This window comes from Sitophilus oryzae, unplaced genomic scaffold, assembly GCF_002938485.1.
Source record: "Sitophilus oryzae breed Bouriz unplaced genomic scaffold, Soryzae_2.0 scaffold_1274_pilon_pilon, whole genome shotgun sequence".
NCBI lineage: Eukaryota > Metazoa > Arthropoda > Insecta > Coleoptera > Curculionidae > Sitophilus > Sitophilus oryzae.
This window is the reverse complement of record NW_022145920.1, coordinates 3,146,700-3,172,735: the sequence shown is the minus strand read 5'-3', so window position 1 is coordinate 3,172,735 and position 26,036 is coordinate 3,146,700. Positions and strand designations below refer to the sequence as shown.

The window sequence follows — 26,036 nt, the reverse complement described above, 5'->3', positions numbered from 1 at the left end:
ATGATATTTATCCTAATGCCTATATATAATTATTTACCTATACATATCTCTTTCTACTGACCCTCGAGGACTAACGCCATCAGACAACATACCACCATTTTCTTCCCGAGAGTTCCTAGGACTTTCTTCAATAGGATCGCCAGGAGGCAAACCATATTTTAAATCCATCTTTGAGCCACCTAACCTAAATTATATAAAAAGGGATAAAATACTTCATAGTAATTCATTATTGGATAAATTCACTTGATCATTCTAAATCGATGGTGTGTATATTTCTTGTATAAGACAAAAATGAATATACACAGATACACAAACAAATACAGAGTTGTCGGTTCCTCCGTGTGGTAATCATGATTAAAGCGAGTTAGAAATCAAAATTGAATAAAAAATTTACAATTATAATTCGAAACGCATCCCTTGTTTAAAAGTAAAGTGTTTTGGTGCATAGTGGTGAATTAGTGCTTTTATTTTGCTGTTGTAACGCCAAAGGTTCCGACCCCCCAATTGTAATCTAAAAATCTTATGTGAGGTAATAAGTCCATTTCAGTATTACGAAAAAGTAGCAAAATAAGCGTTCGGCATTTACCGTTTTATGTAAAACTGCCTAGGTATTTTTACACAAATGAAGAAGAAAATTAAAGATAAAAGATTATACTATATCCGTTTTGTAGCACATTTTTAGACAACTTCTTTATTTTTAAGATTTTGATAGTCAAACATCAACAAAATATTCTTTATTTTTGGACTAAATTTTCTCGAAAATAAAGACACAATTTAAAATTCAGTTACGATACGGAAATAGATTGAAGTTTTCTGACTACAGTGATATATAATTTATATTGTTTTGTAACAAATTGCTCGCTATTTTATGGCAAATGCTGAAGCTCTGCAAACCTTAATCCAAGCACGTGTGTTTGGAATTCTAGGTGTGGCTTTACACGACAGGATCAGGCTAAGCCTTAGGCAGATTTCTGAAATATAATAATAATATATATTTCCTTCGGCCACACACTCATTTCACCCGACTCCTGAGAGCGATCCGAACAGTACAGCGTAATAGACTCTTAACAATATAGCAAAATGATCAATTAACTGTTGATATAGAATGGAAAAACCCATGCTGCAATACTATTCCAAGCACTCTCTTAAAGATGTATACGGTTGTCTAGTATTTGTAACTTTTTTAACATGCCTCAGTTTGTATTAATTATGGTATCTTTATCATTATCTTATACGTCGACATTCAAACTACCCGAGGTCTGTTTAATATGACATACTTATGATGATAGGGTCCTCTTGACGGGCTGCTTTGATTTACTGGGTCTATTTTGGAAAGAGTTGTCTTGAGATCGTCATGAAGATTAGGCCCGATTCTTTGTTGAGCAGCTTGATTTTGCTTATTGTACGAATCATAACTAGACAGTGAATCCTATACAAATATTTAAATTTAATTATAAAAAATGATTGTTAACAAAACACTTGGAATACCGATTTTGAATTTTGACTTCTATCTAAAGATCCTCCATTTTCATTTCCTTCTGTAAGTCCCGGTTTTGTACCAAATAACCTTTCGTGAGCGCTCCTTCCATTAGGAATCTTACCCGGCGTAGTCACTATACCCATCGGTTTTGCTGCTCTATCTACTCTTGGTGGTAAATCAGGAGCAGTGCCGTATAATCCTTCTTTAGCGGGAGACATGGATTGATCATGAGATTTGGTATGATTGTAAGGACCATGAAGACTACTAGCTTGTCTGAAGTAAACCAAAAAATGTATCACTATAAGAAGCAACAAAATGGAGACAGTCATTACCTTTTATGATCTGCATAGTCCCCTTTTTGATAAATATTAGCGGAATATATATCCCCTTTTCCATAATCCGCCTGGGGATCACCTGAAGTCAATCCATAGGTAGGGTCCTTATTATCTATAATTCCTTGATTACTATTTTGATTTCCACCACTAAATCCGTACCTAGTATCGTATGTTGGCTAAAATATAGTTAATTAGCACTTATTATACTATAAATTATAGTTATTTTACCTGATATGGCGGTAATGTATCACTAGTTGCACTTTCTGGAGGCATTACGACGCTAGGGTCAGAACTGGCCTTAGTTAATCGTCCCGGTACAGGTCCAGGGCCGGATCCAGAAGTTGGAGAGGACGGAGGGCCCGGACTATGTTCCAAATCGCTTTCGGGAGAGCTGGCGTACGAGAGACGCAATGAAGACATGGGGAAGAGGAAGTCGTCAGAGAGTGATTCTTCAGGCTGTAAGTGATTGTGATATATGAGGACATATAATGATTATACATGCTAGGTTATGAGCCAAACAAAGGAAGGTAACAGCCTGTTAATTTCGGAATTTGTTAGTACATATATAGGCACGTTATTATTGAAGTTGTAAGGAGTGTTTGCGAGGTGCTTCAGGTAAGGTCAATAGTCCACCTAAAGTATTGGACTTATACATATAAATCCAATGTTATTTTTATTAATTGATTGACGTGGGGTATCCACAGAGAACGATACGTCGTTTTTTACTCGGATAGTAGTCGAAGTTGCAAGTGGCAAAGTTAAAATACATATATGATTTCGACGATCAACATTCAAAAATTGAAAGAATAGAAGATTGTTTTTAAAATATATAGGATAACATATAACAAGTATCCCTGCATATACAGGGTGTTATTTAAATATGTAGCCAAACTGCAAGGGGTGAATCTTTTGCGATGTTGAGACAAAAAGATTATATAATCTTAGGTTAAATTAGCTCCTCTCTGCTGTTAACAGTTTGCCTTTGCTGAAATATCACTGCTATATTTTAACAAAATCGACTAAAAGTTATTTTGATATTTACAAAAACATATATATTTTGCTGGACACACAGAATATTGAAAGTATTTATGGACTTATGTTAATATATTTCTTCGTCAAAAAATCACCCCCCTCAAAATTTGACTACTAAAATCACACCCTGTGTTTTTAATCTCGAAAAACTAAATTTTTGTAGTGACACTTTAAAAAATCTCGACTTGATTCCCTAAAATTTACATACATTTACATTTTAAAATACCCATTTTAAATATCAACAACTAGCCCAGAAGATAGAGATCAATCCCAAGATTATTATTTTTATATATAAGTACTTACTGGGGCAGGATCAAAAACAAATAGAGGTATACAAGGAACAAAGCAGTAGAAGTAAAGCCACTTAATCAATTTTAATGAGATGCACAAATATTGTGAAGTTAATAGCAGGATGTAAAATAATGATGAATGAATTTCACCACTTGTTGATCGTATATGTTTTGGTTACTAAAAACATTTAAATCAGAAGATACAAGTATCTAGAGTTACTATTTTTCAGTTTAAAACCAAAGTTATTTAATTTCAAATTTACATGTAAAATTATACAGGGTAAGGCAATAGCGCGTCGGGCATCTGTAGCTCCTAGAATAAAAAACTTGGAAATTTTGTTTAAGTGCAGACCTATGGTATGTACTAGGCCAGACTAGGATAAATTTCAGGAAAATATTTTAACTCCCACCGAGTAGCTCAAAAAAGTGTGAGTGGATCGGGATAATTTTTTTAAATGGTACACACTGTATATTATTGCATTTTTGGCTTCCTTTTTCACCACTTTACATAATCATAAGATATGAGTAAATAGTAAATATATTTTGATAGTTTCACAGATATTAATAAATAAATAAAAAAATATATACCTATTTTTCAGCATTTCTTAAAAAAAGTATTAGAAATACAAGTACTGTCCTGAAATCAAAACCATAATAAGTATTTACTCTAGATGGTCTGTATTTACTCTGCTATAAATATCGTAACTTATATCATACAGAGTGTTCAAAATTCTACGCCAAACTTTCTAAAATATAAAATAATTTTTCTTCGTTTTTTTTTAAATTGAACACCCTGTATATTTTCTTTTTAATATATGGAGATATAAAAATGAACATTTTTTGTATTTAGAGTATTTCAAAATTTTTAACGGTTTCACAGATACTCGCGGTATTATTTCATAGGGTTCTTTCAACGGTAAAATACGAGAAAAATCATTGGGTGGCTTTGACAAAAATTTACTGTGGGAAATGCCATATAAAACATATGGCATTTAATAAGTCCTCGAATATCTGCAAAACCGTTAAACATTTTTGAAATACTCTAAAAAAAAATCATTTTTTAATTCATCTACTAAAAAAATAATATACAGTGTGTTTTATTAAAAAAAAAAACGAAGAAAAATTATTTTATATTTTAGAAAGTATGGCCAAAGGTATGGCGTAGAATTTTGAACACCCTATACGATTTAAGATTACGATATTTATAGCAAAGTAAGTACAGACCATCTAAAGTAAGTACCTAAAATAGTTTTGATTTCAGGACAGTTCTTGTATTTTTAATAATTTTCTTTAAAAAGAGCTGAAAAATATATATTTTTTGTTTATTTATTAATATCATTGAAACAATCGAAATATATTTACTCATATCTTAGTAAGTAATCTTATGTAAAGTGATCTGATAAGAAGACAAAAATACAATAATATACAGGGTGTTCCATTTAAAAAAAATAATCCCGATCCACTCACACTTTTTTGAGCCGCTCTGTAGAAGCTTTTAGAAAAGAAATATTTTCCTGAAATACATTCTAGTTAGAGGTAGGAATTCTAGTTCCTTCAGAGGAATAGTTCCTTGAACTAGGTGATGAGTTCACATTAGTTCCCGACTAACATTGACATCCCCGTTGCTAGCTAATGGGTTTCGTTGTCAGTCAACTATTCACAGTATGATCTGTATAATTTTTATAATGTACGAAATATAAGAAGGAGACGTGTAATTGTGTATATTAAAAACATATAGGTAAGTTTTATTGCAGATAAACAAAAATTAAAAAAGAAACTCAAATCATAATTTAAAAAACTATATCACAAATCAATTGGAACAAATATTACGAAAAGTTTACGAAAAATTGCATTTTTCCTCACTTCAAGCTTTTTGTTTTTATCTAAAAATTCAGAATATCTACTTCATTTTATAAGATATTTCTTAATTTTACGGACCTAAAGTGAAACATTCCCATAACTATTTAAAGAACAAGCTAAAAATCGAAAACAGTATCCACGACAATTTTCTGTGGCAATTACGCCACACACACACAAGGCCGAATCCATCGTCGTCGCCTTGTATTATATCTCGGATCTGCCGACTGAATAGATTTCCGTGAACTAGTCTTTTAATTAGTTCCTCTATGTCCGGATCCTACGGATAACATACGGCTGGCACTACCCACTCCTGTCTAGCATCGATCGCGCTGGCCGATCCGTCGCCGTCGCGTATTATTATACGGTCATCGGTCACAGTCTCGATCCCGGAATAGGTCCTGGGGAACTAGTTCTTTGAGACAGCAGGAACTAGTTCCTTGTAGTCCGGGGTCGGAATAGTTCATTGGAACTAGTTCGTTCACGAACTACACACCTCTAATTCTAGTACATATTTTATATCAGCACTTAAAAAAACTCCCAAGTTTTTATTCTAAGAGCTACAGATGCTCCACGCACTATGCCAGACCCTGTATAGTAAACGTCATCGATTGTCGTCACCGTCTTTCTCATCGTTCCAGGCCAACTCAACTTTATTTTTCGTGTATCGTTCCAAATGAAAATTATCAACTTTTTTCTTGATGTTAATAGATTTTAATTAAATTGTTGTTGTTGCTGATACAAATACACGAATGACACAAAATTTGAAAATAGTATCAGTAAAAAAATATATGAGCGCCATTATCAGAACATAGGCAAAGTTTACAGAATTTTTATTTTGCATACTTTGACATTGGTAATTTGTGGTTACAATATGCAAATGAAGTAAACATTTTGAAGTATTGAGTTGACAAAATTTTAAACGTACCATTATTATTTATACATTATTCTATTTTTAAAGGATATAACACGAGGATGTGAAGCCATCAAGGACAAAATGTATCATGGAAGATTAAAATAAACTAATGAAAACATCGTATCTTGTTTACACAAGTTAAAACATAACCCTAAATAAATTTAATCGTGCTCCAATATGCCGAAACATTAAATTTTATATCAGATCTATATTTTCTTATATACTGCAGGGTATTTTAGTTAAATATGTTATTACAGATAACGTTACGAAAATCAAAACACAACAAAAATGGATTAACGATTAGTGTATTAAGCAGATTAAATTTCAGCGTAAACATCCTCCCAAATAGGTTCAAAGCCAGCTCCAGTGGTGTCCCTAAACCTTTCTAATGCGTTATTTTCTGCAGCCCAAGCACTACTACTGTCACTACTGTTATCCATCACAACATAATCTCTCCGTTTCCCAAGCCATCTACTTGCATAATTATTATTCCGTTCGTATGGCGAATAAGTACGCTCTGTATACATGGAGGCGCATTCGCGACACCTGACGGGAGAGTGCTCGTCATCGTAGTAGGCGCTACTGCCCCCGTACATCGACAGGGGCGTGCGACGCGGCCGCGATCGGGTCTTTTGACCCCAGCCGGGCGGTAGCGAGCCCCCGGATCGGGGGTAGAGAGGAGGACATTGGTAGATAGTTGTAGGAAGGAAACCCTAAAACCAAAAGGGAAAGGGATTTGGTTAAAATAAGAAAACACCGTCACCTAATTGTTAGTCGTAAAGTAGCAAACACCATACTATATCTTAATATATATTATACTCTCCAAAATTTAAAAAATGTCAGATCACAAGGTTGTCCACTTTTCACTAGCAGGACTTTGCCAATCGATGGAGAAACTTATTTTAAGTAGAAAATCTTGTATCAAAGTAGGGTTGAAAAGGGTGTGTTTTAGAAATAGAGGGTATTGAGATTTTTGACAAAATGTCTACCTTTTGTGATACTACATGTGTGTCTACAAGTAGAGTAATATCTACCTTTTAGACATTATCACACTATGCGTTACTATATTTAGTAATAATATCTCGGCCCATGAGCTAGTGCTGAAGTTATGGGGATTCGTAGCCATAAGATTTAAAAAATAATTTGCGCGCTGTTTAAATAAATTCTGTTTAAATATAAATATCACACCATTGTTAAGCTAAATCTGTAATAAAATAGTCAATTCTTACAAAAATTCTTACACAAATATGTGTTTTGATGTTTTTTCGCATCTGCTGAAATTTCGACACAAATAATACTAATTAGGATTGATTGTGGTATTCAAATGTTTTCGGTCACTTCCTGTTTCACCGGGAATGACATCAACTTTTCATTTTTAAATAGCACCCTCCAGCGGCGGATACAGAGGAGGCCCTCGAGTCTTTGCCCCCCACCCTAAATACTGCAAATTGGGATTAATATTAGGCTTTTGGGTTAAAAATAGCTCTCTAAAGAGCAAATTCTATATTACTTTTTGTTTGGACCCCCCTAAAATAAATTCCTGTAGACGCCCCTGGCACCCTCGGTATTTTTTACTTTATTCGATAGAAAATGACGCTCTGAATAGAATGACTTTTATCATGTAAACACTTTTTACATTGTTGGTAAAAAAATTGTATTTTAAATTTCAAACTAAAGTGTCATGGCTGTGTTAAAAGCATTAATTTTTAATCACGATCCTAGGAAGGTTGAAAAGATTTAATTCTCTATTGTTTTTCGTGTGTTGTCCTGGTCGTCTAATGTTTTTGGTGTCTTATTCTGGTCGAATTATTAAAGGATGTCCAAATCAAGCCCCACAAAATGGTTATGGATAATTTGGTACCATACACTTGGTATTTCGAATCAAATTGTCGTTAAAAAATACCGAGGGTGTAATTTAAAAATCAAAAGTTGTAGTGATTTCCGGTGAAACAGGAAATGGCCCAAAAATATTGAATACGTCAATCAATCCTGTTTTATGTCACACTAACGTACCAAGTCTCGTTTTTTTTATCTGAACAAATAAAAAAGTTATAGAGGTGAGCCAATTTTGAAAATCACCCGGTATAATACAGTATACCAATATTTGATTTAAATATCTCTAGAGGTACTGTCAAAAATAATCGATGTTTTTGCAATTCTCAGCAACCTGTCTTTTAAAACGAACATTTTTTGACGTTATATCGATATTAAATTTTCTTCTTGAAATAAGTTTTTCTATATCAACTGTTCAAACGTCGTACTATTACAAAGTGAACAACCCTATAAATGTTACATTAAAGGTTTTGGGTATAGATATACCCAGACAAATTTTTCAGTGGTTCTTTACTTGAACACAAATTACCAACAAAAACTATTGATTGTAATCCAATTAGTTTTTTACTCTCGCATTTTCGCATTTATTTACTACTTTCCAAAAATAGTTTATTAAGATTTAAGATAAGTCATTTTTGTGAAATTTACTTTGTTGTTTCAGTAGTGTATATGTGTTTTTGTTATTAAATTAACTTATTTATTTATATGTATAAGAAATACGTTTTTTTATCAATTTTAATAATTAATACTGATTCACTAATAATTAATACTGATTCATCATTAATAATTACTACTGATTCAGCGTCAAATAAACACAGCTTCATATTTTAACACATTTAATAAAAAAATAGAACGCCACTCATAAATCATAATTTAAGTCAGTCATATTAAAGTACCTTCAAGGTACTTAATTGGTCTTTTTAATTCAATAGTTATGCTTAAATATATATTTTACAGAAGGATTCATAAATAATGAACCCAACACAAACGTGCAGACATTACTTATCGCAATCGATATAAACTGAATTTTTAGTTATGGTAATATAATCATTATCTGCCCATTATTTTGTTTTAATTTTTTACCGATTTTCCAAACAAACATAAATTCTGCATTAAAAATCGCTGTAAGAAAGTTATTTATAGAAAATATGAATTGTCAAGTTATCATCACATAATAAACTTTTAGCGCATATCTTACCTTACTCTCCGACATCCAGAGGGCACCGCCTTGCTGTTTATCAATTATTTCCCTCACTTTACGATACCAGGTGTCGCTATTATCGGTCAAATTAACCGTGGAATTAAATATATGACTCCAGACTTTATCCAATTTCTGGCACTGTTCCAAAAGTTTCTTAGAGCTTTTATGTGCGGTCCTAGACAAATTATGTAATCGATTTATTGATTTACAAGGCAACGAAAACTGCATTATACAGAGTGGTGTAATCGGAGATGAGGTTACCCATGATTACACCTAAATGGCAAGAAACTTTAAATTTCATTTTTCAATCAAATTATGTTTAACAGAATGGTCTCTAAAGTTTGCAGGAAACCAAATAAAAAAAATACTAAAATAATTTCTAGGTTAATTTTGTTTTGTATATTTTCATAAGGATTTTCTGGTGTAGTAAATAAATGTAAACTGATTAACCGTTTAGGGTATATTGCAACTAGGGTTTCCAATTTTCGTGATCGGGATCCCATTTTGAAATCCTGGGATAAGAACCTATAATCTCGGGATCCCGGAGAGAAGAAATACTTCTAAAAATGCAGCTACATACCGGGTGCGTCTCAAAAGTGGCTCATCCCTATAACTTTTTTTTATTTAAAAAAAAACGAAATTTCGTATGTTAGTATATGACATAAACTAAAATTGATTGACGTATTCAATTGTTTTCGGTCACTTCCTGTTTCACCGCAAATAACTACTACTTTTAATTTTTAAATGGCACCCTCTGTATTTTTTACTTTATTTGATAGAAAATGACACTCTGAATAGAATGACATATCATATGTCAACTTTTGACATTTTCGCAAATGGTTTATTTGAAATTATAAATTGTGGTTCGTAACGAAAATTTGACCAATCAAAATACCAAGTGTGTGGTAACAAATTATTCGTAAAAAAATGCTTTTTCCAAATATGCTAATGAGCCACCCTCGCTCCATTTGAAAAAATTGAGATATGATTAAAAATACGGTTTGAGCATTTTCTAACTGGCCAGGACAAGACACTAAAAACATTAGAAGATCAAATCTATTTTTCCAAGGCTCCTTGATTAAGAATTAGTGTTTTTAACATGGCTCATGGCACTCTAGGTTAACCTTTAAAATAGGATTTTTTATTAAGCGAAAGTATCAAAAGTTGACATATGATATGTCATTTTCTATCGAATAAAAATAAAGTAAAAAATTACCGAGGGTGCCATTTAAAAATGAAAAGTTGTAGTCACTGGAAACAGGAAGTGACCAAAAACAAATGAATACGTCAATCAATCCTAATTTATGCCATATACTAACTTCCAAAATCTCGTTTTTTTATCTGAAAAAATAAAAGTTATAGGGGTGTGCCACTTTTGAGACGCACCCAGTATATCAAAAAGAAAATGAGTAAAAGCTTTATTTAAATAGACAAAACAAAGTAACATTCATAATTAATAATTAAAAAAAAATATAGCAAACACGAAAATATAATTTTTAGATATTGACGTTCTGCTTAGTATAAATAAAATATGATCTTTGAAAGACTAAAGTGTATAAAGTAGAATCATTTTAGATTAGGCATTTAAATTATTCGAGATTTTCTGGATCCCGGGATTTAATATCGGGATTTGTGGGATAAACATACTCCGGGATTCCAGGATTTCTGTATCCCGGAATCCCGGTTTGAAAACACTAATTGCAATCCTATCTTAATTCTACCACTTTGTTTTTTAAATATACAAAAATGTAAAATAAAGAGATGCCCCTTATAACACATTATACTACACTTACATTTATGGTTTAATTAAATGTTAAAACTTACTTTGGTAGGCCTTGTCTCAGTTGTTTAATAACCATTTTCGCATCGGCTTTGAAGAATACCACAATGGGATACATTTGGGCGTAATTTAGCCTTTCGACGGCGTTAGGGGTGATGTCTAATAAGGCGTGTTTCCCAGTGGAGATTACGTCCCTTATGGCCGACAGACGAATGATATTTGAGGATTTTTGAGCCTTGGAATCTTCAGGCGACGGATCCAGTTCTGTTCAAATATATAACAAATATGTATGAAACATTTCTTTCATACGATAATTGGGAATCATTCTTTGCAACTTTTAATTTATTTTTAAATCGTGTTCCACAATATTTTTTTAAAATATTTTCTAAAATACAGTATGTCTTGTACCGGATTGTGTTTACAAGAGGAAAAACTTTTTTATTATTAACATTTTAAAAAAATGCATTCTTCATAAAAACGTTTGCTTGTTCTAAAATGGATGTATAGTGTATAGTATAAACGGGATTAGTTTATACTTTTCCAAATTTCCATACCGTTTTAGAGAAAATAGAAAAAAAAACATGAAAATATGGTTGAATTTTTACATATGAAGGGTCCAGAGGAAAAACATGATAAGGGCCATTTTACTAATTTTACAGAAGAGCACTGAACGGCTGGTGGTTCTCAGGTCCATAGGTAAAAAACGTCCTGGTATGGATCCAACTTTATGGCGGACACTGTAATTTTTGAATGGCTTCCCCGAAAAACGTTGTAACCGACATTTGTTTCAAAATGGAGATTTCAGTGAAATAAGGTTGTAATTTTCATAGGTATAACGTTTTTCCTCGTTTTTTTTTCACTGAAATTTCGATACTGAAAAAATTGTTGGTTACAACGGAGGAGCCATTCAATTATTATTCAATTATTACATTAATTAGTATTACATTGTTTATTAAGCAATATTAACAAAAATAAATTTGACTTATTTATATTACTAACCTTACTAATTTTTGTAAATCAGCTCAATTCTTCTGTTCTTTATTGGTGCAAACTTATCAGTAATATCGTCATAAAACGGATTTTCAAAAGTTCTTTGTGAAGAAAATTAACAAGTTAAATCAACAAAAACCATTAACAACAATAAATAATCAACAACAACTTTACAGTCTTTACACGGTTAATTACTCCTGCTACCCAAAAGCTCATTCACATCGGTCGCCGATAAAAAAATTCGGGGCGGGGGATTTACATGCTGCCGCTAGGCTGACGTCACGTTACCATGGAAACCGTGCAGCTGCTCGGAAATTTTACAATTTTGCGTAAAGTATGATATACATACTATAGTCGATTTTCCGAAATCAAATGTCGATTAGTGTTCACTAAAACTAGTTTTAGTTTAATTTCTTCAATTTTATCACGAAACAGTGGCGTATCATTAATTCGCTCATTAATTTATGAATAATTAATTGTCGTGCTGGACAGCATTCATTGCGAACTTACCACCAGGTTCAGCATTGGTCTGGTTGTACCAAAGATGCCGAAGAATGGGGTTGGAAGAAAACAAAAACAGGCATTACTCCAGTCACAACGTTGAAAGATCCAGCTCCAAAATCCCTAGTAGCATTTTTATCCTGCAAAACCAACAACTGCGGTAAAGCCACAAATGCCTGCGGTTACAGAAAAGCAGGATTAAAATGTTCAATGATTTGTGCATACTGCAATGGGAAATCCTGTGACGTCACTGAAGTGTCACTCGACGAATCCGACGAAGAGGGGTTGGACTTGCCTGTAGATATCCCTCTGGCGGCTGAAGATGAAGAGTTGGACGTATTGAGAGACCACCTTGATGAGCCCAGCACAGCAGACACGATCGACTTTGACATCAATGAGCCAGATCCGTCGGGCTTGTGCAGATAACTTAAAGTTTTTAATTTACCTAGTGGAGTAGGCCTCCGGGGAGACTACGTTAAAATAAACGCGCCATGTACTTTATCTCTTGGGTTGTGTGGAAACGAGTACACATTTTCAATAATTAAAATTGATTATTCATAAATTAATGAGCGAATTAATGATACGCCACTGTTTCATGACAAAATTGAAGAAACTAAACTAAAACTAGTTTTAGTGAACCCTAATCGACATTAGATTTCGGAAAATCGACTATACGTAATACGTCATATTTTACGCAAAATTGTAAAATTTCCAGGGATTTTTTGCCTAAACGGTTGACTTTAGCGAAAATTTTCATAAAACCTTTTTTATAGGAAATTTTATTCTCTTTAATTTTGCTTTCCTCAAATTTTCGCGAAAAACACAGTTTTCGAGATATTCACAAAATACCGGTTTTGGGCGCCATCTTGGCAAGATGGCGGCGCCGGCGGCAAGTCTGGAAATGTGTATTTTATGGATTTTAGTTAGGGACCTATAACCATAAAACCTATAGACCTGCAAAGTTGCAAAACTTCCGGACTTTTTTCCAAGCAAATATCCCCAATGAACTAAACCACCAGCCGTCCAGTGCTCTGCTGTAAAATTAGTAAAACGGCGCTTATCATATTTTTCCCCTGGGCACTTCAATTATTGCACATTCTTTTTTCTGTTATGGCTAAATTACTAAGTATTTTCGATTAAATTATGTGTATACTTTCTTGGTCATACAGACTGATTTATATGTATCCAGTAGCTTGCGCCAGCTACTGAATAAGCTGAGAGCCAGTTGATTGTTGATTGCCGCTTGATGTCAGCGGTTTTCAAAATGTAAACATTTTCTTATATTTTTAAAATAAGAAGGATAGGAAAACAATATAACATAAGAACATCTTTCAAAATACAAAATACACTTAGATCCATTTTATAACAAAATAAGAAGGATAGGAAAACAATATAACATAAGAACATCTTTCAAAATACAAAATACACTTAGATCCATTTTATAACAAACTAAACCAATGAATACAGAACAACAAACAAAAAATGTAATATACAAAACACCATGTGAATGCGATAAATTTTACAATGGTGAAACATCTAGAAACTTAAATGTTCGAATTAAAGAACATAAACATTATTTAAGAAAGGGAGATTTTCACAAATCTAAGATTTGCCAGCATTCATGGAACACAGCTCACAAAATAAATTTTAACAAAGCCAAAATTATAATGAAAGAAACGGTTAGTTCTAATAAAAATAAATGTATTGCTCATGCATTTGTAGATGTTAGTAATGTATGGCAATCGCTTCTTTGATTTTAAAGAACATAACATAGACATAACATACGAAAATTAATTAAAAATAATCATACAGAAAGTTGAGGTTTTTTGGTTTTGCCTTATTAAGTAATTGTCAGGTAGTAATTGTTAATTTGAAAAGAGAAATATTTTCAAGAATTGAGCAATCGAGAAAAATCTTCGTATGAAACCATTTTTTACAAGACGAGACCTCAGTGCGGAACTCAGAACTCGAATGGCCAGATGCTACGTCTTCTCCGTGTTACTCTATGGATGTGAGAGCTGGACACTGGATGCACAGACCGAAAAGAGAATAGAAGCCTTCGAAATGTATGTGTACAGACGATTGCTGCGAATCTCATGGGTACAAAGGATCACCAACGATGAAGTACTCCAGCGCATACAGAAACAAAAAGAGATACTGAACACCATCAAGGAAAGAAAAATGCGGTCGTGTGATTAGTGGTGGTAGGTCATGTGATTAGTGGTGGTAGATACGAAATACTGCGCCTCATAATAGAGGTCAAAGTGCAAGGGAAAAGATCAGAAGGAAGACGCCAGAACTCATGGCTAAAAGATTTAAGGAGATGGTTTGAACGCTCGTCTGCGGAAATCTTCCGGGCTGCAGTTTCCAGAGCCACAATTGCCATTTGGATCGCCAACCTTCGGCAAGAGAGGGCGTTATAAGAAGAAGAATTGTTAATTTTGAAGTCTAACTTGATATGTCATTTTAAAGAACCTCAACGGTTTTTGTAGACGTATCTGTTTAAAAAAAAAATTAGTGTTCTCGAATAGTTGAATTTAAATATTTTAAATAGTTTTTTTTCTTTATTCTTTGTATTTTTTTTGCTTCCGACGACGGAAAGAGATAAACTTTCCGAAACGTTAAGAATTTTTTGTTCGTTAGGCAAATTTGTTTATCCATAAACCTAACTGCTGATAAGTAGTTTCCGTTGGATTAACGCAGCAGTGTTTACAAAAAATAACTATTTTATTTTGTAAATTTTCTTGCAGTGGCGAAATACCCATATAGGATTTTTTGGCGATATTTTCAAAGTTAAACAACTCGATTATTTTTAATTTATTTGATGCATGGTTAATATATAGTGTATTTCTTTAATTCAAATCCACAACCCCTTAAAATAGAAACTCTTATTTAATAAACCCTTATAATATATCAAACACAACAAAACGTAAATATATATATATATAAAAAGTGTATTTCTTTAATTCAAATCCACAACCCCTTAAAATAGAAACTCTTATTTAATAAACCCTTATAATATATCAAACACAACAAAACGTAAAATACATACGGGGAGAAATGAATTTGTCCGGAAAATCTTTCAACAGTTTCTCTCTAGCGATGTCAGCTATCGGTCCAAAAAGAATAACTGGCCTTGTAAAACCTGGATGCTTCAGTAAAACTCTTTCATATGCAGGAAATTTGGAGATCGTATCCGAAAATAAAATGTCATCCCAGTGTTCCTTTCCCAAACTGAAAAAATGTTTTATAATAAGAAAAATTTGAAAATAAATTGCCACAATCACCTCTTTGATCTTCTATTAGAGCTTCTTCTCCTTTTAAAGAAACTACCTCGAGATTCGTTAGCGGACATTTCCTTTTTAGTTGCGTTAAATTGCGCGGTTGCTAGTTCTTCTGCGCGAGATTTATTTGGAATTATACCTTTTTGTACTTCTTGATTATTGCGACCTGAAATGAAGATTCAAAAGTCAGATAAAAAGAAGAAAATTTATTTCAGAAACGTACCTATTCGAAACACTTGCCAACAACCTACCACCCCATTATAGAGAGTGTCAATGACGTGAAAAATATCGCCAGATCTAAATGACATCTCACCCTTTTCTGGGCTTTCATAATGAAAATGAGTCTTGATATAAAAACTGTCTCCTTTTTGGGAAGCTACAATGAGCAATAAATAATTTAATTATATTCGATACATGTATGTTTCTAAATAATAAGCATACCAACAATGCTGTCGTATTCCTCCTTACAAAACTGAACTATAAGTTCGATTCGATCTTGTAGACTCAGCAAATAGAGGACAGCTTCCTCTCTAGTTACACCAGTCATATCCATATCATTTACCTAAAGAAATACAAATAAATATCAGTATACCGTATCGGCATTTCTGGCCTGGGGTACCGATTTTCGTGTGTACGAAGAGTACGGTCAATACGCTCAGTAAAATTAGATATACTAAATAAAGAAAGAGGAGCAAGTATTTTCCCAAACGCATGAAAACTAGCGTCGCGCATCGGATTAAGTGGTTATGTAATAAATATTTCGCATTTTTGCTCTTTCCGACTACTAGATCGCCATAGCGACTCACTCCTACACGTGTAAAGACCGACCTAAGGTTTCTTAGGTGGTCTGTCTAATTCGGTACTGTTTCGGTAATGTAGAAAATATACATATATCTACATTATTTTTCTAAAAAGCTATTAATTTCTAACGATGTAGAATATAGGATGGTGCAGGATGTAGAATAATTTTTTTAATTAATCATAACTGGTTATAATTTTATACATTTTACATAAAATTGAAATAATAATAGATGCATATTATACATAGAGATAACCATTAATACCGTATGATCGAAAACACGGCCTCCAAGACGGGTGGGGAATGACAATCAACGATAATTTTGGCGAGGTCAATCTCTAGACGTGATTTACTAAAACTTGTCAAAAATTAACACTAATTATAGAAGGATTAAAAAGGATAGAATGTTTCCAGGCATACAAATCTATTTCCAAAAAATATTTCTTTCGAATTTCACTACAATTTAACAATCATTTTTAGTCAATTTAAAAATACAGAATTTAAAAATGTTCGGTTATAACGAACCTCATGGGACCGGCGAAAACGGTGCGTTTTAAGCAAAGTTCGCAGTAAACGATAAATGCTGATAAATATAAAAGATGTGGTATTTTTATTAATACATAGATATGGTACATAACATAAAATATATTTTGTAATATGGTAGATACATTAACAACTGTTCTTAAGAGTCTAATTTAAAAAAAATATTTTAGTTTGCTTTATTTTTGTGAAATTAATATCATTAATATGTAATTCTACTTCGGCTAATTGATTAAGAACACTTTGCGGAGTATTTCGTGACTGAAGGAAATGACGAACGTTATCAATATGTTGAAGTGCCTCTGATGTGGTCGGAACTAGTCTCAATTCTGTACTCACAGGTTCTTCATCTTCCGCCTCCTCATCGTCATCAATATAAACTGAAGAAGACACAGAAGCGACAATGGCATCATCATCCAAGTATTCGACACTTTACAAGATTATCATCAATATGGACAAATTCATTAAACTCATTTTCAGAACAAGAAAGATTGTCTAGAATATTATCATGTTCTTGTCCAACTTTTTTCAGCCATTCGGCTACTGTCAAGTCATCGTCTGAATCCAAATCATTCTCCACTTTTAGGAAACTACCGTGTTGAAAAAAATTAAAAATTGTTTTGATATCCTCTGCCATGCCATATGAATGAAGTTTATTCCATCCAAAAGGTTGATAGAAAAATTTTCACCCCCACTATTAATAAAATGTGCCATTTTCGAAAGAAGAAGTCGACGATAGTGGCTCTTTAAGCTATGGATGACACCGATCCATAGGTTGTAGTTTCGAACTGGTATTTGGTGGTATGAACACTAACTTGATGCAGTTCAAATTTCTAACATCTGGATGAACTGGGCAGTTGTCCACTAACAATATGATTCTTCGGTTTTTACGTCGTAACTCGCTATCCCATTCCCGCAATTCATCCGCAAAAATCTCTGAGGTCATCCATGCTTTTTTTATTGAATTTGTAATTTACTGGCAACTGTACGACATTTTTAAAACATCTAATTCGGTGAATCCCCAGCATACCGTTTTAGGTTCATTAAAAACGTGCGATGGAAAGAACTCGGGGAATCTCCAGCGCCAGCGGTAAAATATCGTTTTAGGTTCGTTACAAAAGAAAAATCTTACGATCATATCAAAATTTAAGGTGCGTTTTATCCGAAAGTTCGTTATAAAAGTGTTATCGACGCCTATGATTCTTATGATAGGCAATCATTTTCACGCCGTGCCTGCACTCCGTGACCGCTGAAGTTTGGGAGTAGCGGAGTGGTAGGCTTTGGAAACAGTTGAATGTCAGAGATTGTTGATTTCGGCCCAGAGAAGACATTGTTTGTCAAGCTAGTTAGAATTACATTTTAAATATCAATTTCTGTTAAATATATTAATCTCCCGATTACATCAGAAGTGGCGATGAGTTTAATCCAGCGTTCTTAGGCCGTAACGGCGTATTTCTGACTTACTGACGACTATTGACTTAACTTTGACCTTGAGACTATGCAGTGCTGGAAAGAAGCGTCATATCACCCCTACAAGTTACAGACTCCGGAAGATAACAGGAAAAGGTAGTGAGCCAACACATTATCTGAACAAATCTCTTCTGAAAGGTATTTTAAAAATGGCTAGAAAAAAAATCGAGATAAATACTAAGGTAATTACAAGATAAATTTTAAGGTAGGTAGTATTTTTATACAGTAAAAAAGTTGTCATGGAGACAGATTTGAGTTTAAAGTAATTGTTCGGATTTCGGTGATATGAATCGCCTCGTGGTTCAAGAGGTCTCGAAGAGAGGGCGCTACCGTAGTCGGTTGATAAGGGTCGATTTCGCTTGCGAAAGAAGATGGCTGCGAACCTCAGCACAAACAGACAGTTTATCACGTAAAAAGTAAAATTTTATTGTTAAAATTAAAAGTTAAATAAATATCTATCTATGGTCCTCCTGAGGAATAAAATTTCTAGAGTTATGTGTTATTTAGTATATTAGTTATGTTGAGTATGTGTTATTTTATTCTCATTAAACTTCTTGATCAAGCCGAAACGTGGAACAGTGGTTTTCAAACATGATTTTTATTTTTTATGCGTTGAAATATTTTGTTGAGCTTTTTAATTAAAAATATTAAACAAAAGTCGAACAGTAATTTAATAATTTCGTTGTTTATTAAGTAAATAAAAAATATATCAGGTATATACAGGTATATTCAAGACATTTTATGTGGAAAGGTAAAAAATGTCTTCAAAAGTTTTTCAGTTTTTCAGAAGTACCTACTATCGATTGTTTCATAAATATATAATTTATATTTTTCATATATACATTTTTTTAATTATACCCCATTTTACTTATTACTTATTTTATTACTTTAAGTTTAGTTATAGATGTGTTATTAATATTTCAGCTATATTTTTAATTTACTGAAACTTTCAACTTTAGGTAGTCTAGTATTGCTAAAGAAAAATACAAAATACATTTGAACTGAAAGAGGGCCCGCCATTGAATAACCGGAAACGGAAATGAAAATTAAGCCATCATGTCCTTATCATGTCAACCTGTCAATTGGAAAATTAGTTCTCCAGACGACAACGAAGGCTTTCGGTGGCGTATCGTGTTCCACGATTTAACACAGAGTTGACACTTCTTTCTAGTTAATTATTTTATGGTTCTGTTTAACGATTCATTTGGCACATTTGAATTTGATTTGAAATTTTGTGGATTTGTCAGTCTTTACGGAGCTTATTTTATGTTATTTATTATTTATTCTACTACTGATAGTTGTATAAAGGTAGTAAATCTAGATGGAAATTGTGGCAGAACTTAAATTAACAGTGACACTATCGCGATTTATCGAAAAAGATTCTAAAATAGTTGGTTGTGTAGCGTGCGGTAGATCTCGGCAAAATTGAGTGAAATAATGGAACAACTTTTCGCTAGTAAGTGACTATATAATATACATACGTGTAGTAAACCGATCATTTATGAAATTCACTTAAAAATGTCCTTTAAATGATTCTGATTATGTTTCTCCTTTTAGTGTGTTGTAATAATGGTAACAATTAGCTGATAAGGTTTTGTCAATTGGTTTTGTATCAATTGTCTAGTATCAGCAGCAAACAATCTAACATAATATATTTTTATTCCAACACTTAAAAATGTTCTTTAAACGATTCTGATTATTTTTGTCCTTTTAGTGTGATGAAACAATGGTAGCAATTAGCTGATAAAGATATGGCCCAGCAGCAAAAAAAAACTAATAAATATTTTTATTTCAGCATTTAAAAATGCCATTTAAAAGGTTCTGATTATTTATGTCCTTTTAGTGTGATTGAGAGGAGTGAGGACACTCATAAGTCAGGAATGGCCGAATGTTATCGACGCCTATGATCCTTATGATAGGCAGTCATTTTCACGCCGTGCCTGCACCCCGTGACCGCTGAAGTTTGGGAGTAGCGGAGTGGTAGGCTTTGGAAACAGTTGAATGTCAGAGATTGTTGATTTCGGCCCAGAGAAGACATTGTTTGTCAAGCTAGTTAGAATTACATTTTAAATATCAATTTCTGTTAAATATATTAATCTCCCGATTACAAAAGGGTTCGTTATTTGCGAAAAAATTAACACACGTTTAGTAATACCGAAGTTCGTACCTATAGATTTGGTTCGTTATAAACGAAAGTTCGCAATAAGGGGGTTCGTTATAGGCGGACATTACTGTAAATTACAACCTTCTTAAGGCCAACTGGTAGTAAGCACGATTAAAAAATAAAAAGTACGGGCCAAATAAATGACGTCTAGGGCTTGACCTCGCCAATATTATTGACACGGATTGTCATTCCCCAACCCATTTTCATCTTGGAACAACTAATAAGTTAATTAGGGGCAATATATCAATGATCAATATTTTCTTACTTTGAGAATTTTATCGCCGGGCTGAAGACCTTGTAACGAAGCAGGGCTGCCAGGTTGAACTGCCGTTACAAAAATACCGGCAAAGTTGCCACCTGTCAAACGAATACCAACTGAACCCTCTTTGTGGAATGTTATAAATCTTGCATCAGGTCTAAATAAAAAAATACATGCAAAAAAAATAATAAATACTTATCTATATCATTAATTCAAACATATGTATATCCCATACTCTATTTATATCTGTTTGTATACTCCTATGATGCATAAATATATATATAATTATATTATAATCCAAAAAAAGTTTAGAATTACAAAATTATTAAAGCTCGTAAGATATATTATACTCACATAGGTTGTTTAGTTTTCTGGATGATTGGATCATCTTCATAGATCTGCCTTCTAGTACTGTAATAATCTTTAAAAGAACATAAATTAGACATTACAGTAATGTATAGAAAAGAAGCAAAATACCTTCTGCTCTGGGAGGAGGTGGTCTAGGGGGTTCATCCCTCCCACTTTTTGATCTTCCATAACCACTCACACTGTTCCTATGGTCTAACTGGTTTAAGTTGGCTTCAGAAAGGGGTCCCCGGGATCGACCTCGAGGTGCCAAGTTTGATTTTTCGTCCAAGGAGTTTGGACCGCTAACTACACAAAAAATGTAGTAGTATAAATTTCGAGAAATATGTATGATCAAGAGAGCTTTGACTTTAACAGTTAAGAAATATTAATGTATTTAATGCTCATAACAGTGGCGTAACTAGGAATTTTGATCTCTCCCGCATACCTCAATTTTTAACCGGTCGGTCGAGGCCCAGAATGGGGTCCTCTAAACCAGACCTAACCGAAGATATACAGGGGTGTAGCTACGCCACTGGCTCATAAACATATCTGTTATCGTACAAAGCACGCTTAAGTATGAATATTTGTTGGTCATATACACTCAGATGCAAAAAATGCAAAGGGCAATTTTTCGTCAATTCAAGATTAGTCAAGATTTTTTAGCAAACTATGTAAATGTAAATATATCAACTTTAAATCGTAAAATCAGTTTTTTATAAACTTTAGGATTGCGCTTTATTAAACAGGGTTTAGTGAATAGTTGTTCTTTACCTTAACTTTAAAACACACTGTGCAAAAATTTCACGAGCAAATTTTCATATAACATTATTTTTCTGACAGAACCATATCTCCTGAGCATTTTGTTTTTGTGTCATGTAAACAATGCCCCGATTAATTCTTAAGAGCGAAGTGAACTCACCACCAAGAATTTGCTATTTTTTCAATTATCATTACTTTTTGATATTATTTTTCAATATAACGACTTGGCCTTAGCGACTATTGTCGTAATGTCATATTACACTGCATTAGATACTCTATACTAAATTAAAAACCTTACAGAGTACGATACAGTCCTGGTTTTAACTGTAATAACGAAGTATACAAGAAGAAAAAGAACTTGTAAAAAACAACTTAAAACTTTGTATTGCCTCCCTTGGCTGCCATAACTCCCTATAGACGTCCGTCCATATTGTCAATGAGGCTGCATATATCATATTGCGTTATGTTTTCCCATTCTTCTTTAAGGACCAATTGAAGGTCATTTAATAAAGCTAGTGCTATTTCGCGACCTCTAACCCTCCTGTCAAGCATGTCCAAAACGTGTTCCATTAATATCAGGTTCAGATAAAATAGGGTTCAGATCTATCGAACATGTTGAGCAGTTCATAGTAGTATATAGTTCACAATAATCATTAAAGCCACCTCATCATATTGAAAAATAACATCAAAAAGTAATTATAATTGGAAAAACTGTAAATTATTGGTGGCAAGTGCATTTTGTTCTTTAAAAAACCAAAGCATGTATTGCAATGAGCCAAAAAATAAAATGCTGAGAAGATGCGGTTCTGACTTATATATAATGTTTTAGGAAAATCTGCTCAGAAAATTATTGCACAGAGGGTTTTAAAGTTAGGGTAAAAAACAACCTTTTGATTAATCCTGTTCAAGATGCTAAAATTTATATAAAAAACGAGTTTACGAATTAGATAGAGCTAAAAATAAAAAAATACCGGGTGCGTCTCAAAAGTGGCTCACCCCTATAACTTTTAAATTTTTTCAGATAAAAAAACTAGTGATGGGATAATTCGAGCGAGTATTTCAATAATCAGTAATCGAGCGAAAGTTCGCTCGAGTACTGATTATTGAAATAACCGACATCGCTCGATTATGAACGAGCGATGCAAGTGACGAGTTACGAGCGATGAACGCAAGGGATCTTAGAATGAAATAAATTGAAATCCGATTTTAATGTGACATACTGGATACAGAGCGAATTTTCTACATACATTGCAGGTAGCAAATTTTTACGACGTTATCCGTTGCGCTACAAAATGTTACGACCTACATCGACAATACTTCAAACTAAATCAAGCGATTACTCATCGCTTGCTACTTACCAATCATCGTCGAAAGAATATGTGCTCTGCGCACGCACCTTACTGCATGGCGTTACGAGTTGCAAGTACAAGCGACGCACGGACGAAAAACCGTATTTTTAAATTTAACCGAAATTTCGCTCGAGCGATCGCTCGATTATTGACATCACAACTCGAGTACTTGATTATTGAAATTAATCGGTTTTCCCATCACTAAAAAAACGATATTTGGTATGTAAGTATATGACATGAATTAGGATTGATTGACGTATTCAATTGTTTTCGGTCACTTCCTGTTTCACCGGAAATGACTAAAACTTTTGATTTTTAAATGGTACCCCGGCATTTTTTTATTTTATTCGATAGAAAATGACACTCTGAATAGAATGGCATATAATATATCAACTTTTGGACATTTTCTCATATGGTTTATTTGAAATTGTAACATGCGGTTCATAACGATAATTTGACTAAAAATGCAAATTACGAAATTATTCGTAAAAAAATGCTTTTTCCAAATATGCTAATGAGCCATCATAATACCATGCTCGTTCCATTTGAAAAAATTGAGATATGATTAAAAATACGATTTGGGTATCATTTAACCGGCCAGAACAAGACACTAAAAACATTAGACGATCAAATATATAAAGGGAAATTAAAACAACTTTGAGTGCACGTCGTCAATGACACCATGCGTCGTGTTATGGAGTTTGCTGGTGGTCGTATTATAATGTGCAAACAAAATTATTTCAATTTCCCCATGTTTATCCAAGGCTCCTTGATTAAAAATTGGTGTTTTTAACGCAGCCATGGTATTCTAGATTGAAATTTTAAATATGATGATTTTTTAAGCAAATATGTAAAAGTTCACATATGATATGTCATTCTATTCATATATAAAAATCAAAAGTTGTAGTCATTTCCGGTAAAACAGGAAGCGACCAAAAAAATTCAATACGTCAATTAATCCTAATTTATGTCATACACTAACTTACCAAATCCCGTTTTTTTTATCTGAAAAAATAAAAGTTATAGGGGTGAGCCAATGTTGAGACGTACCCGGCTCACTTCAAATTTAAAGAAATTTTTTTTCCGTTGCGTTTTTTTTCGATCTGAGTGTGGTATCTTCCATACCTGATATAGGATCGGCTTTTTCATCAAATGAACCATTTTGATTAAGATTGGGATTACGTGTTGGCGGTTGAACATATAAATTTTGATTCGAATAACTCTGATTCGACGACGTTAAAAAATCATCACCTAACGAAAAAAATATAGATGTAATTATTTGAAGCTTATTTTCTTTTCAGTTTCTGACCTTTGTAAAAATTATTAACAGCTCCGGTAGTGCTTATAGAACTTTGAGCCTGATGTGAAATGTTCGATGCACCTATAAACTCCCTGGCTACTGTTAAATGTAATTTATCCTTACAACTATCCATAATCTTCTTAGCTTCTTTCAACGACATCATATCGTTACAGTTGGTGTTATTAATTTTTGTTATAAAGCTTCCAATATCCAGAGACTGATTGGAGTTGATTAATTGTTCTCTTGCTTTAGAAGATATTTCTTTAACAAAAAGTTTGCAGCCGAGAATAACTCCGAAGTCTTCTTTTTTAGAATTTTTAGTAAAAGTGATTTTTGTAGGTGCTGGAACAGTAACTCCAAGAGCTGCTAAGGGAGGTGGACCGCTGTAAGAGGCACTATGGGCGTGAGAGTGTTGAAAAATTCGTCGTTTGACCACCAGTAAAACTGTATCGCCGCTATCTCTGAGAACTTGAACGGCAGTGGCATAATCAACATTTTGTAATGAAATGCCGTTAACCGATATGATTCTATCATTTACTCTAAAAAAAAGTTTGTGAGTTATTACAGTTATACGGTTCACAGTAAATAAACTTTTAGTTACGTCATCAAGAGCGCGATTTTTAAATTAATTGTTGCCAACCAAGGACATATTCGGCGCCGTGCATACTAAGTAGAATTATAATTTCCCGCTGGGGACTCAGATGGCAGCTCTGCTTTAAAATATGTCAAGTTGCCGCGTTTATTTATTTATTTCCTGACATTGTCATTCGTTTTGACACTTTAGTTTTTTATTATTTTTTTTTAGTTAAATAAATAGTGTTGTGATACTTTAAGCTTAAAAATACTTACTAGCAGACCTTGCAGTCGAACATTGTTCTTTTAGAACCTCTTTTAGTGCGATGTGTACAGGGTGTCCCATTTTGGATGAAACCATACGGTATCTCCGTTATTCGTGAAGATAGAAGGGTGCGGTTTGCACATACCTGTGTCACTTTTTTGTCAAATGGAAGATGCCGTAAACAAAATTTTCATTGCCCTCTTCGTTTCTGAGCTACAGGGTCTTTTTGAAAATTTTGCGATTTGGGACACCCCCGTATCTCTGTTATTGTGCAGATAAAAATAAATGAAAAAGTTTGGTTTGGAATGTATGTCCTAAAATGCTGAGTTTCGGAGATACAGGGTGTTGAAGTTTCATTTTCATTTTGTGTTTTTCATATAATTTATGAAGTAACGTCAATATTTGGATGAAAATTGGTGTCTGGGAGTTTTGGGCATGAGAAATATGATTTAGATGTCAATATGACTCTTACTTGTAGCTACCTACATATTTTTTAACTGGTTTGAAGTATAATAACTTTTCGACCTTACCTGTATAAAACTACTGAGTAAAAAAATATACATTGGCGAAGTTTTTTACGTAAAAAAGGTCTCTTGGTAAAAATCGCTACGAGTAATGGTTCTCGAGATATTTGGAACCGAAATTATCAATACCTGTCTTCATTAACATAAATTAAACATGTTGAATAAATAGTTATTAGACTGAAATATT

The 26,036-nt window shown here is 33.3% G+C and overlaps 1 protein-coding gene across 4 annotated transcripts in view; it reads right to left on the bottom strand.

Annotated features, from left to right (window-relative positions):
• Window positions 1–26,036, bottom strand: part of LOC115874369 (tight junction protein ZO-1) — a 100,021-nt gene that overhangs the window by 14,963 nt on the left and 59,022 nt on the right. For 3 of the 4 annotated variants that reach the window (XM_030889510.1, XM_030889513.1, XM_030889512.1), the window contains exons 3-19: window positions 24,497–25,026; window positions 24,313–24,438; window positions 21,209–21,385; window positions 21,086–21,152; window positions 20,738–20,888; window positions 15,941–16,061; window positions 15,723–15,875; window positions 15,503–15,665; window positions 15,268–15,449; window positions 10,769–10,988; window positions 8,942–9,119; window positions 6,390–6,623; window positions 2,044–2,271; window positions 1,813–1,991; window positions 1,489–1,753; window positions 1,278–1,429; window positions 38–184 (exon numbers count right to left, since the gene is read on the bottom strand). In XM_030889510.1, the coding sequence (XP_030745370.1) occupies window positions 38–184; window positions 1,278–1,429; window positions 1,489–1,753; window positions 1,813–1,991; window positions 2,044–2,271; window positions 6,390–6,623; window positions 8,942–9,119; window positions 10,769–10,988; window positions 15,268–15,449; window positions 15,503–15,665; window positions 15,723–15,875; window positions 15,941–16,061; window positions 20,738–20,888; window positions 21,086–21,152; window positions 21,209–21,385; window positions 24,313–24,438; window positions 24,497–25,026 (3,273 nt within the window). The remainder of the gene's footprint in view (window positions 1–37; window positions 185–1,277; window positions 1,430–1,488; window positions 1,754–1,812; window positions 1,992–2,043; window positions 2,272–6,389; window positions 6,624–8,941; window positions 9,120–10,768; window positions 10,989–15,267; window positions 15,450–15,502; window positions 15,666–15,722; window positions 15,876–15,940; window positions 16,062–20,737; window positions 20,889–21,085; window positions 21,153–21,208; window positions 21,386–24,312; window positions 24,439–24,496; window positions 25,027–26,036) is intronic. The other variant, XM_030889511.1, reaches the window with a different exon arrangement.